The sequence below is a fragment of the Dermacentor albipictus genome, chromosome 1, assembly GCF_038994185.2.
Source record: "Dermacentor albipictus isolate Rhodes 1998 colony chromosome 1, USDA_Dalb.pri_finalv2, whole genome shotgun sequence".
Lineage (NCBI taxonomy): Eukaryota > Metazoa > Arthropoda > Arachnida > Ixodida > Ixodidae > Dermacentor > Dermacentor albipictus.
Window position 1 is genome coordinate 144,392,550 of NC_091821.1, and position 12,270 is coordinate 144,404,819.

At 50.3% G+C, this 12,270-nt stretch overlaps 1 protein-coding gene across 6 annotated transcripts in view; it reads left to right on the plus strand.

The window, feature by feature from the left end:
- The window catches only part of LOC135900072 (TOX high mobility group box family member 4-like), a 761,125-nt gene that overhangs the window by 578,964 nt on the left and 169,891 nt on the right, over positions 1-12,270 (plus strand). For 2 of the 6 annotated variants that reach the window (XM_065429517.1, XM_065429519.1), the window contains exon 1: positions 5,297-5,652. The exons of 3 other annotated variants lie outside the window; for them this stretch is intronic. Coding sequence is in view for 1 of the 3 variants with exons in the window: in XM_065429513.1 (XP_065285585.1) it covers positions 3,047-3,088 (42 nt within the window). In the remaining 2 variants the exon portion in view is untranslated. Of the gene's footprint in view, positions 1-3,037; positions 3,089-5,296; positions 5,653-12,270 lie in introns of those variants that run through there. One more of the 6 variants, XM_065429513.1, reaches the window with a different exon arrangement.

The following is a 12,270-nucleotide window of genomic DNA, read 5'->3' on the forward strand; positions in this document are numbered from 1 at the left end:
CAGCGGTGGCATTTACCAGGAAATCAATGTCGCCATACGTGATATCCGTCGACAGACACATGATCTCGTACAGCACGAGTCACAGATTTTTAGGGGTGGTCCTTGACAAAAATCTCTCCTGGACCCCTCATGTGAATTATGTGAAAAAACGCCTGACAGGAATTTGCCATATGTTTAAGTTCCTTGCAGGAAAGACCTGGGGAGTGCCAATACACTCTATGCTGCAACTGTACAGGGTCCTCTTTATTGGATTCCTGCGATACAGCCTACCTGTCATGTCCAACACCTGCAGAACTAACCTGAACATAATCCAAAGCATCCAAGCCCAAGCACTCAAGATATGTCTCGGTCTACCGCGGAGTGCGTCAACGACTGAAGTTATTGCAGTGGCTCAAGATTTCACTATTAGAACGCACATTAGCATTGAAACAATGCGTGTGCACCTAAGACACTTCGCCCGGAACCCTACCCACCACCTAGCAAGTCTCCCAGTAGATAGGCCCCACACGACATTCAGTGCGACTGTCTTCGCGCACCGTGCCTCTTTCAGGTCAGGTTACACACCTGCGGCAAGGCCTTCTATTCCTCCATGGTGTATGCGCCGTACTCAAGTGAACCTTACAGTCCCAGGACTTCAGAAAAAGTCGGACTTGCCATCATCAGCGCTCAAGCAACTAACTTTATTTCTCTTGTACGAGAAATACAGCGACTGCACACACGTCTACACTGATGGATGAACTACATCAGCCAGTTCCGGCGGCGCTGTAGTTATACCAGCAATGAGAATAACCAAGCGGTTCAAGACTTCCCATGTCACTACGTCTACAGCTGCAGAGCTCGCGGCTCTCCGCGACGCGCTTCAAGTGATAAATACTGAAAGTCATAGAAAATGGGCAGTCTTCTGCGATTCCAGGCCGGCCTTGCAATGTGTGCATTCATTTCTCCGACATGGAACTCACGATCAGCTCACGTGCGAAATCGCGGAACTTGTCCATCACTTAAGAGAAAAAGGCCATGATATCTCTTTTCAGTGGATACCAGGTCATTGCGGTATCATTGGTAATGAAGACGCCGATAAGGCAGCTCGGACGTCAAACCAAGAAGACCGCTGCGTCCCCATTCCGCTCTCAAGGACCGACGCCGCGAGACAACTTGGCATTCTGGCACGCACGATCTCCTTAGCAGAGTGGAATAATGTACATACAAGACGCATAAGACTGCACCGACTAAACCCATCACTTCAACTCAGACCTCCAGCCGGTGTGCACCGGCGTGAAGCGTCTCTTCTGTGTCGGTTATGGCTTGGAGTGGCCTTCACGAATGCCTACTCAGCACTAATTGGAATGGCTGATAGTCCTGCATGTGATGTTTGCGCATGCGAGGAGAACATTGACCACATATTGTGCCATTGTCCTCAATTTCAAGCCCAAAGACAGTATTTGTCCGACACATTGAGGAAACTAGACGATCGTCCTCTGAGTGAACAGACAATATTAGAGCACCGTCCCGACCGATGATCGGCTCAGAAGGCAGTGAAGGCACTTTTGTGTCTTCTCAGAACTTCTGGTTTGCTCGAGCGACTTTAACTGAAGTGCTGTCCGTACGCGTACCTACACCTTCTATCTCCCTTCTTTCTCTTCCCCTTCTCCCTTCCCCCAATGTAGGGTAGCCAACCAGACTATTGACTGGTTAACATCCCTGCCTTCCTGTATTCTTCTCTCTCTCTCTCTCTACCTACCCCATGAAAACACGCCCGCGTTCATACCAAACAAGCAGTTCAAATGGACTCGATGGTTCCTTCTGTTGTTGCAACACCGAATTTTAAAACTCGTTTGCAAATACCGCCCGCACTATATAGGCTGGGGGCGTAGCTGCACGTGGCTCCGATGCGTCTCGTTGCATCACACGTGGACGAGACGCAGGCCATGCGGTGCGACAGCGTTGCCCAGCACAATACTCGCTGCGTCGCCCGCGGCATGTTGACAAGACCAGGAAGCCCACCGTCGCGGCGCTCGTGAGGAGCCGCGCGAGAAGAATGCCTTATTAATGCGCCGCCCCGGGGACGTGGCACGTCGCTCCTCCTCTTTCAAGTTCTTGTATTTATTTTTTTCTCCCGCTCTTCTTCAGCGAGGAGTTTTTTGGTTCCACGCCGTCGCTATCGGTGTTCTTGACCTCGTTGGGCACGTCGCTGTGTATACCGACAGCCGTTGCATCGACAGCCCTCCTGCCGAATGTGTTTTCCTATTTGCGCGCATTCTTGTCCCCTTTACGAGGCTGGAGCCGAGAATAAACGTTTACATAGTTTCAACACACGTCAGGCGCGCGTACGGGAACGGCCTACTTGCAGCCGCGAACGTTCGTTTCGTCGAACACTTGCGCACCGCGAGCGGCGCCGCGAGCACGCGTGCGCGCCCGCGGCGCCGGCGGAGCCCGCACCTGCGCGTTTGACTTGGCCGGCGTCAATGCGACGGAGGAGGCTGTCTCTCGCTTTATGCACCCTCCCTCCCCTCTCCCGGCTTCATTATTTCAATTTTGGTTTCTTTCCTGCATTTTGTGGCAGCTGCACCTGAGCGACAACGGCGGGAGCGTGTTCTTTTCTCTCTCTTTTTCTTTCTTTATTTTTTGTACTCGTGCGGCGGCGATGATGAAATACGAACAGCGGCAGCGGCAGCAACGAGAACGGCAAGAAAGACTCGCTGCTCTCCCTGGGCCAGACATCTGTATATACGTCGAGCCAACAGCGACTCTCTTGAAAGGCAGATTTATTTACCGTGCCTCCTTGATATGCAACGAATGAGTTGCAACTGCTGCTTCAGTAATTCCACTGTCGGCAACCCAGACGCTTGGTGATGCACCCACTGGGTGGGAACAACGACGCGATGCCGCATCCAGAGGGTATAGTGTTGCCTCCATAGAAAAGACAACGACTATTGATTTTTCCTTCTTTTTTTTTCTTCTTCTTCAGAACCGAAGCAAAATGGACGCAGAAGCAACGCATGTGAACATTTCCAGGGCTCCCTATTGTAACGCAGTTTGTCCAGGGTCAATGAGCATGGCGAGCCAGATAGATGTGGCGCCGTCGCCTCACGTAAGCTCCATTACAGATTGCAACAGGGAGACTGAAATGTTAAGAAAAAAAAATTCTTTTTCTGCGTGAAAATGATAAACAGAGAATGACCAGCCATAGGTGAGCGATTAAGGGGTAAAATGTTAACGCGCCTGGAAGCGCAGCGAAGGAAATAAATAACTGACAACGCGAGTGTAGTTCGCGTTCCATTGAATCCTGCTCATTTTCTTAACCGTGAATCAGTGGATATGTAAATTACGCTTCATATTTGACTGGAAGCCGGTAGGAGACCTACGCAGAAAGTGCTTATGTGTTCAATGACACTGAATATTAACGTTATATCAGTTTATACTAGTAGAGCCTTTTTTTTCTTTCTTGCAAAAAAAAATTTTTTTTTTCGTGGTATAGGAATACAGATATATTTATTGGGCAAATCTTACTTAAAGCTCGTGCCGAAACCGTGCAGCGTTGACGACGTCATATGGCGTCACGGATTCTACTGTACTTTCACTGCCCTTTTTATACCGGAAAAGTTCCAGAATGTCTTTATGTTTATTCCTTGCTTACTTTAAGATGCAGTGTATTCTGTTGTTATTGGCACATAATTACCTCTTCTTGAGCAGGCGCTGTCGAAGTCCATCGCATCGTATTGAGCCGGTGCGGGAATTTTCTGAAAATGGCGTCGCTACCTCTATTCCCGTTTGTCCTCACCTGTTGTTGCTCACCTACCTATTCAATATACGCTAGCCGTGTAATTTATCCGCCTGCCTTAGTCTTTCTGATAGGTGTCCGCTTCAAAAAAAAAAAAAAGGTGCTTGGCGTGCATGTGCGTAGTTGTGTGTCTTAGTGAGAGTTCCCTGGGCTTCAGCAAAATACGCGCTGAACTGTTTACACTGCGTCTGAGCACCTGTTCGAAAATGGGAAGAAGGGTGCAGCACCTGCTCTATTCAACCGCAAAACGTAGCCTTTGACACTACAACGTAAGTAACGGGCCGGTGTTGAGCTGCAAGTCGAAGGCGGGTAGTCGGGCACGCCTGATGTAAAGCGCTTCAGACGTGTAGTTGAAATGTTAAGAATTTTTTTAGTTAATTACTTGAACATCGTAATTTATGTTCACCGCAGCAGGCACGGACAGGAATGGGCCAAATTTTCGACGGTGGTTTGCTTGTCCAATCTCGAGTTCAAGAAACCGACAGAAAAAAAAAAAAAACGTAAAGCACGTAGCACACGCTGCAAAAGCCAACCAACCGGTACGCGTACGCTTGCTGGCGACTAAGCGGTGCTCGCATTGGCCGAACAGAGAGCGCAGTCAGTTAGTACGGCGATTTCCAGTCGACATCATGGCGCTATACTGCCGCCGGAGTAGCGCTCCTGCCCGACCACTGGAAATCGGCGTAACTAGTGCGCATGCACGTGCTTCGACGGCGCGCGGTGTTCTACCGTCGTCTTTCAGCGGAACTGGTATTGCCACGGTCATGCAGCGCGATAGCAGCGCGCGTCGTTCGATATGTGCAACAGCACCCGCCGTGGAGACATGGGGATAGAGAAATGAGTCGGACGGAAACAAGGACAAAACTGAACGGCATCGTGCCTTGCGCTCATATTGATTGCGAGACGTTCGGAGAAAACAACATTTTGATATACGGATTCGTAATAAAAGCCCTTCTGAGAATGTCGGAATACTCTAACTCAGATAAATAGAAACGACAAACGCGAACGGTTGCACAAAGCGTACAAAGAGACGCAGCGACATAAAGTGGAAAACTACTTCTATTTCCCGCTCTCGCCCTTTCCCGTTTCATTGCTGCGCGGCCTCGGGCTCCTGTTATTCGTCTTCCCCTTCGTCTTTGTGTCCTCGCTCTTTCATCAAATAGTTATACGCGCAGATATTTCGAGCTAGGTACAGCCTGTGATATTCTATCTTTCAAGCAGTCTGGCATATAAATTTTTCTATACGTCCGCCCTCGCCCTCTGTCACCGGTGTTCTCTCTCTCTCTCTGCCGCCGCTAAAACGGAGTTTAAGGTCAATCTCCCTTCTGCTCGCTCTCCGTTCGCCTCCCGGTGAGCGGCGGCCTCCCCCCAGCAGGTGGGAATGGACCGGTCCCGTTCTCTCCCTCCGGAGAAGGAGGAGAACAGGCTCGGTCGAGGAGGTTTTGTTTCTCTTTCTTTTTGCGCCCCTCCTCCCTCCGCCCTCTTTCTCCTTTTTGACAATCTGCCGCCCTCCCTCGCTTATTTCTCCTCGGCCGAGTTGCCGAAGCGGTCGTCTGTTACTCGGTGCGTCCGCATCTCCGCTTTTGCGCCGCGCCGTTTGCACGCACCGGATTGGCGTCCCATTGACAAGCGGGCGCCGCTGTGGATCTGCCTTCGGCAAACTGTGATCGCTTGTTCATGACTCCAACGACTGTGCATGACTCGGGATGAGACACCGTAGACAGTGACACCCGCTTCCGTGCTTTTTTCCCGCGTGCTCGTTGGAGCCGCACTTAGCTATCATCGGAACCGGCGCGGTCTCGTCGTGTTCTACCCTCGCACCAGGGTCACCAACTTGGATTTGTGGCTAGCTCTTGGTGACTGATTGCTGCACGGTAAGTATCTGACTTAACTCTTATTCAAATGTTGTGTCGATGTGTGCGTGTATGTGAGTGTAGCGTTCTTTGCTTTACTGCACATATACACGTAGTCAGCTTGGCCTATCTAGAATGGTCTCGTTTATGGTGACATGTACTTAGTCATGCGGGTCTGTATTCGCCGGCGTTCTCGCAGTCTTGCTAGCGACTAGTGATAAACATGCGCCTCTTTCTAACTCGGCCGTCGGCGTGACTCACTGCAATACTCCCGTGTGGGTAGGCGAGCACTCGTAGCGTAAAAGCAGTGCGACACGCGGTAACGCTTGCGATACCGCGTGTCGCACGCTGTTTTTTCTTGCCGTGCAATTTGTAAAAGCATGCTTCGTCTATATGCTCGAATACCCACTTGAATTAGGCGCTCACTAAGTTATGACGACGCTTTGGACCGTCGTACTCGTGCGGCCGCAATCATTCCTCCGGTGTGGTCTTCGAGCAACGCCCTGAAGTTTTGCAATCAATGTAACCGCATTGGATGTACTTGGCCCGAAGCCACTTCCTTTGTAACTTATCCTCGTTTTATTTTTATTGTCCAGAATTTGCCCCACTTTGTGTGCTCGTGGCATGCTCAGTAAATGACGTTAACACTGTTCGCGGCACATCTCGTTTCTTCTACGTCTCTGAAGTGTGCAGAGGTACCGGTCGGCGCGCTTCGGGTATGCGGCGTGGGGCGAACCGACTGGCGGTGCCTCGGCGCATTTGACACACTTTGATGAAACTGGTGACCTCAATAGAGTTTACTAACATTGTTTCTCTTCTCTCGTTTTTCCTTCTCTCTCCCTTCCTCCCTCCGGATCGGGAAAACCTGCTAGCGGGGCTTCAACTACTGACATCTTGACCGAATTCTCTTTTCCAAACGCTTCTTGTTAGCAGTGTATGCGCGTTTCTTGGTTGTCTGTGCGCCGTTTTTAGTTTCTATTACCGACGTGGCTGGAGGTTTCTCGATGTGTACTGTATACGTTCGTGGGCTGGGCGCGGAAATTATAATAATCTCGAAAGGCCGTCCACGTGGTTTTTCATTCTTATTCGCTGTACTTGTCAGTTAAAGACGCGAATAGCAGATTATTTAGAAATTTCAAATGTATTTCTTGTTGCGAACGTCAACCGTGACGTAGAGAGTCGGATGAAGCACACGACAGTTGTTGCGTGTCATTATTTGTTGATTGATGTCTATCCCGCTAAAAAACTAGTAATTGGTGGAATGTTGATGCTTCACGGTCTTCGTGGAATTACTGCCCGTATTGCATTTCCTTTAGTTCATTCCGCGCAGCCGAAACTGCAAGTTGCAAGCGCCGACCATAGACGAAATATCCCATTGGCGCGACGCAGCCGGAGCCGGAACTGCAAGTTGCAAGCGGCGACCATAGACGAAATATCCCATTGGCGCGACGTAGCCGGTGACGTCGCTAGACACCGAGGTCCGTTAACTTCATCGGGTGAAACCGGTTGCTGGAAAGCTCCGCGTTCTTTCCCACCATTTCAGAGACAGGCAGGCTTTATTATATTCCCGAGCGAGGTCTTTTTTCTAGGGACGGCGCGTCGGCCATTAGCGTGACGTTGCATCAGGTGGCGTCCGTTTCCCACTTCTTGCCATGCCATTTACACATGCAGGAGAAACCGCATTGCCCTCTTCCTGTTGCTGAGTGATTTGCATGCTGCGAGCTGTGTTGACCCTCCGTAACGATTGGGCTTACTTTGAAGCTGATTGTGCCTCGCACAATAAATGTTTGTAATTACACCATGTAATACCGAATCATCGTACACCAACGTCTCTACTATGTACCTCGAGTTTGGGCATGCGATCTAATATTTACTCCTTTTCTTGTAGTAAACAGCCTCCGCAGCAGCAGCTACGCGTTCAACGTAGTGCACAAGCGCTCTGTCATTTTTGCAGCCAATAGTTTCACAAATTGCGCATTTTTTAAAAAAGCCGTGGCAGATTTTCCCCACATCGTTTGCTCGGTATTTGATTTTTCTTTTCTTTCGTTTTGCACGGAAATCATACGTTCGGCGTTATCATATTTTTCTATTCGAATTTGTGTCTGCACTCAGACAGCCACGCTGTAGTGTTAAAGCGGACCATCATCCTCGCACCTAGAGTACGTTCCAGTCAGCTCGATCCAACTTTGTGACTGGCTCTCGCCACCGAAATTGGGGGGGAGTCTCTGTTCAGTGCAACAAAGGCGCTGCCAATGTTGCAAACACCGGCGGAGATTAGGAGTACTAGCGCTTCGTGGCAAGCAAACGCTTCATGGTGAAACCATGTCAACTAGCGTATGTGTTTGTGTGTCTTCTGCGCAAACGAAAGCAGCAAATTTCGCACCTAGTGCTCGCGTCTCCAGTAGATCGACCCGAAGGAGGCCAGTGAGGAACCGCTTTGTTTAAATAATAGCAGGATACTCGAATAGAGGGAGGCCGAGTCGGCTGGTTACTTATACTGTTTCCTTGTGCCAGCTGCACGGGGACGTGTTCGCTGCTTTGCGAAAACAGGGGACTTCCTTGTATCCTATACGCGGAAAGTGTCTGGAGGCTCAGCGAATGTTGTTTTATGTTGTTGGTATTGGCGTTCCAAGTATTCCAGCTCAGTTATAAAGGGCGTGCGCACAAGTCTTACCTTCTTGCTTTTCGTAGCCAACGCGCGCGGTCTGCGACTTCCCCCTTGCAGCAGCAGCTAACGGGATAGCAAAGCGGACAGCCATCCAGTATTGATTTTGCCACCATCGCGCGGTGTTTGAAAACCGACAGTCTGTGTGTAAGTGCCGAGAAAAGCAAAGTAGGGAGTGGGAGGCAGGAACGAAGAAGGGGCAGCCGTATTGTACGCAAACGTATGTAGCATGGCGGCCGCCCAAATGCATTCAGCGTAAAAGGCTACGTTTGTCTACAGAACACGCTCCTTTGGATGGGCGTCGGTGATATCTGGCCGTCACCGCATGCAGGTTTCGCCCATCGAAAGGAGTTTGTTCGCCAGCGGAAGTCGCGAGCGCAACATGCTGCAACTTGTTGGCGCCGAAAGTGACAGCGAGTGGGGCTGACTGCAGTGGCGGCTGCCGACTTTTTGGCAGGTGAAAACCCGCGTAACTGGCCGAGGCCTCCGAACCGTCGTCGGGCACGTTGAAACAAAAGACGGGCGGATGGATTGTCCTTTCCTTCGCTCGGCGCTGTGGCCTGGTCCAGTTTCTGTGCCATTGCGTCCGTCATTGTTCCCTCGAGGAACAAAGGCCGCACAAAAGTAGGGCGTGCCTCCAAGTTCTCGTTTGTGCAGCCCCTCTAGGTGTCTTGCCTTGAGGCGGCGCCTTTTGTCATCCGCGCCACCTTTCGCACATGCCTTGCTGTGCCCAAACTGATCGCGACATAGCGCTGTGCAAATGAACCAATTTCCATTTATCATAAACATCATTTGACAGTTCTTTCGGACTGCATAGCCAAAAAAATGTGTTGTCCGAACCACAGGGCCGTTCACGCCGAAACCTCTTAGGCTGCCCGACTATCTATCGCCAGTGCTGAGCTCGCTTCTCCTGCAATGATGGTGTGGCTATGCAAGTTTGCTCCATGATACTGACGTCACCCAGTAGACAGCTTTAGAATAGCGTTTGCAACCAAACGTAAGCGCATTACGTACGTAAAGAAATAGCGTCGTCCTTGCTGTGCATGCTCCGAACGTTGTTGGGTTTCTGTGGTTTACGTGCGCTGTGATAACACGTTATTTTGCGAGTTTAACGTTCTTAATCTTTAGGGACGCTAAGAAATAGCGTTGTCTAACATGGCGGCACACATGGCTCTCGCTTCAGCGTGAACTTTCATGATGGCTACGCTCTCATTCGCGTTGATCGCCAGTAACCATTGTAATGAGCTTTCGCTTTCTCTAAACTCAAATGAGAGCTTAGTTTAAGCGCATAGCGCATCAATTTTCTGATATCGTTCGGCCATTCTGGCGCCCGTAGGCTTAACGAGACGCGTCCGCATAGCAACAGCAGGATGGTTGCTAATGGATCGTCTTGGCTTGTATACGCTTGGCACGCGGCACCAGACGGCGCCCTGTTTTATAACGTCTTCTTTACGTTTGCGTTTCCGTTCTGTAAACTAAAAACTTGAAAGGACGCGCACTGTAACGTCCCGCAAATGTGCCGACGTTTAACGTACGTAAGGCGTCAAATAATATTGTAAAATTGTCTAGCAACCGCATGCCTTGGCGCCGTGCTGTAAATGTTAGTTCCCTCTTGACAGTTTGTTTTTGCTGAGCGAGTTAGTCGAAGTTCGCCACCAGTGGTTTGCCGAGGACGTGTTTGCGCGCCATCCAGTATTGTGAAAACCACGGTCTTTGTTGAGTCCCTGTCTGCCGGTCGCGTTTTGGCAGATTTCGGCGCTTGGCGCCACTGCCAATGGGCGAAGCCGCATCCGAGGCTTCCGCGCTTGTGCGGTGGCACCGATACTGTACTGATGCTGGGCTTTCTATGTGCTATTCTGAACGCTGTCAAATTCCGCCGTATATTTAGTTGAGCCATAGTTATTGAAATAAAGAGATTTCACCAACAAGTTGTCCAGTTGGGCAGCGGCGGCTTTTTGAGCCAGTTTAGAGAGTCCGGCAGCGGCGCACTGGGCCGCATCGCCATTCTGGCGATGTCCAGAATGGCACCCACAATTGATCTTAAGGTCACTGCTCAGCGATTTTACTTCACTACGACGCTTCATGTTCATGAAAGGCGCTGTCTTACGAGCATGGCCCCGAGTGGGTGGGTAAACGCCTCGTGATGCTAGAAAAGGAAAGAAAAACACAAGTTGAATAAAGCTTTCGCATGCTGTTGGCGGCAATATCTAAAAATCCCCTAAACCGCGTTTCGTCAAATACACAGTTCTTGACCGGCGGCTTTAAGACACTGCACGAGTGAAATGCTTCTGCCAAATTTCACCCTTATGCGAGTTTTTCTTTTTTATTTCTTCATATCTTTAGCACCCTCGCGATGCGTCAGGCAGTAATGTTTGATCGAAATAGACGTTACCCTTCCATACAGCGCGTACGGAATCTTACCACGCTCTCTCACGAAAAATGTCGAAACCCGTTTATCGGCCTCCTAGTGCTCTGCGTGTGGCATTGACGTGTGGTAAAAAAATGGTTGGGCGAAGACCTCGTTTGCTCTGTATGTGGGCCCTTTATTGGACTTGTTTCCAGCGCGATAGACGGTTATGTGTAACAGTAAGCCTCCATGCGCGACAAGAACGCAGATTGAAATCCTTGATGTAGCCCGCGGGCCTCGCATTGCAAAGGTAACACTTAGCAGGGCACTGACGTAGCCCCTTTGCCGTACGTCAACATGGCGCGTAGCACTAGTGCGCGAAATCATTGGTGCAGTACCTGGATCAGGCAGGGTTCCATGCATTGACTTGACTCATCTCGCTATTTTTTATGTGCTTTGTGGCAAATGAAAAGAGAGAGAGAAGGGGGGGGGCGGACAACGCGGAGCGCGGGAACAGTTTTAACAGTTGTACGATTTCGCAATACGTCTTGCCTAGACCGGTTGCTGGGAGCCGCGGCGAGTGTGGCGACATCTTGTGAAGCCTTGTTTAACCAGAGCACGGCCTAGCTAGATTGCAGAGAGCACGATTCTTTTTTTTTTTTTTTTGTAGCACATACTGCATTTTCCATGTGCCGAGCTGTAGCTTTATTCCCTGTGCACACTGAAAATTGTTTTCCCCAAGGGCTGCGTTCTGGACCAGACGCTAGACACTTATTCGAGGACATTTTCGGCGAGAGAAGTAGCAGAAATGCCGAATGTGTGGATAAGATCAGAGTAAGTGGAAATGGCCTTAGGCCTGTGGACGTGCCCCCAAGGCCCGCCCTTGATTACTGCTATCCACCACCTTTGCTTTCCTACATCAATCTACGCACCGTGCAATGCGTGTGCCACTTCGGCAGTAAGAATGACTTTGACTCATTTAAATGCGAAAATAAAATAATTGTGCCACATTCGACGATTACAATTCATTTTATGTTCACTACCTGCACGCCGCGAAAGGAAATCTTGCCGCCTATGGACAAAGCGTGCGCGTTCACGCTGTTTCCCGGCTCGTACGAGACCACAGTGTTCCTGTTATGTCACCGCTGCATGCAAGGCTTTTGCGGTGTCAGAAGCATCGTGGACGTCGACTGATACGAGGCTTGGGTGTACGTTTATCGACATAAAGGCACCTTTTATTGCTATATGACGCGACGATTGGCAGCTCTCGCCAAGTGTTCCTGCACATGGCTGCCGCAACGCATTGGCACTGGTCACATCGATGTGTTATTTTTATTGCGATTGCAATTATATGGTCACTCCAGGCCCATGTCTGCCGTCGCCGTGAGCTTCAGTATAAAGTCCAAGGGCGATAAAATCATCGCCGCGCGCTGTATGCTGTATGTGCGAGTGGAAGCGCGCGATGGGTGAACATCGCGGCTGAATCTCACGCACGCAAGGGAAAGAAGCGCACCGTGTTCCGTCGCGCGCAAGGCGTGGGGGTTCCACTTTGGGCGGCCGCGCGTGCCCGCCGGGCGGCCGTATCTTGACAGCTATCTGCGATGGATACAGGGTTTGCGGCGCTGTT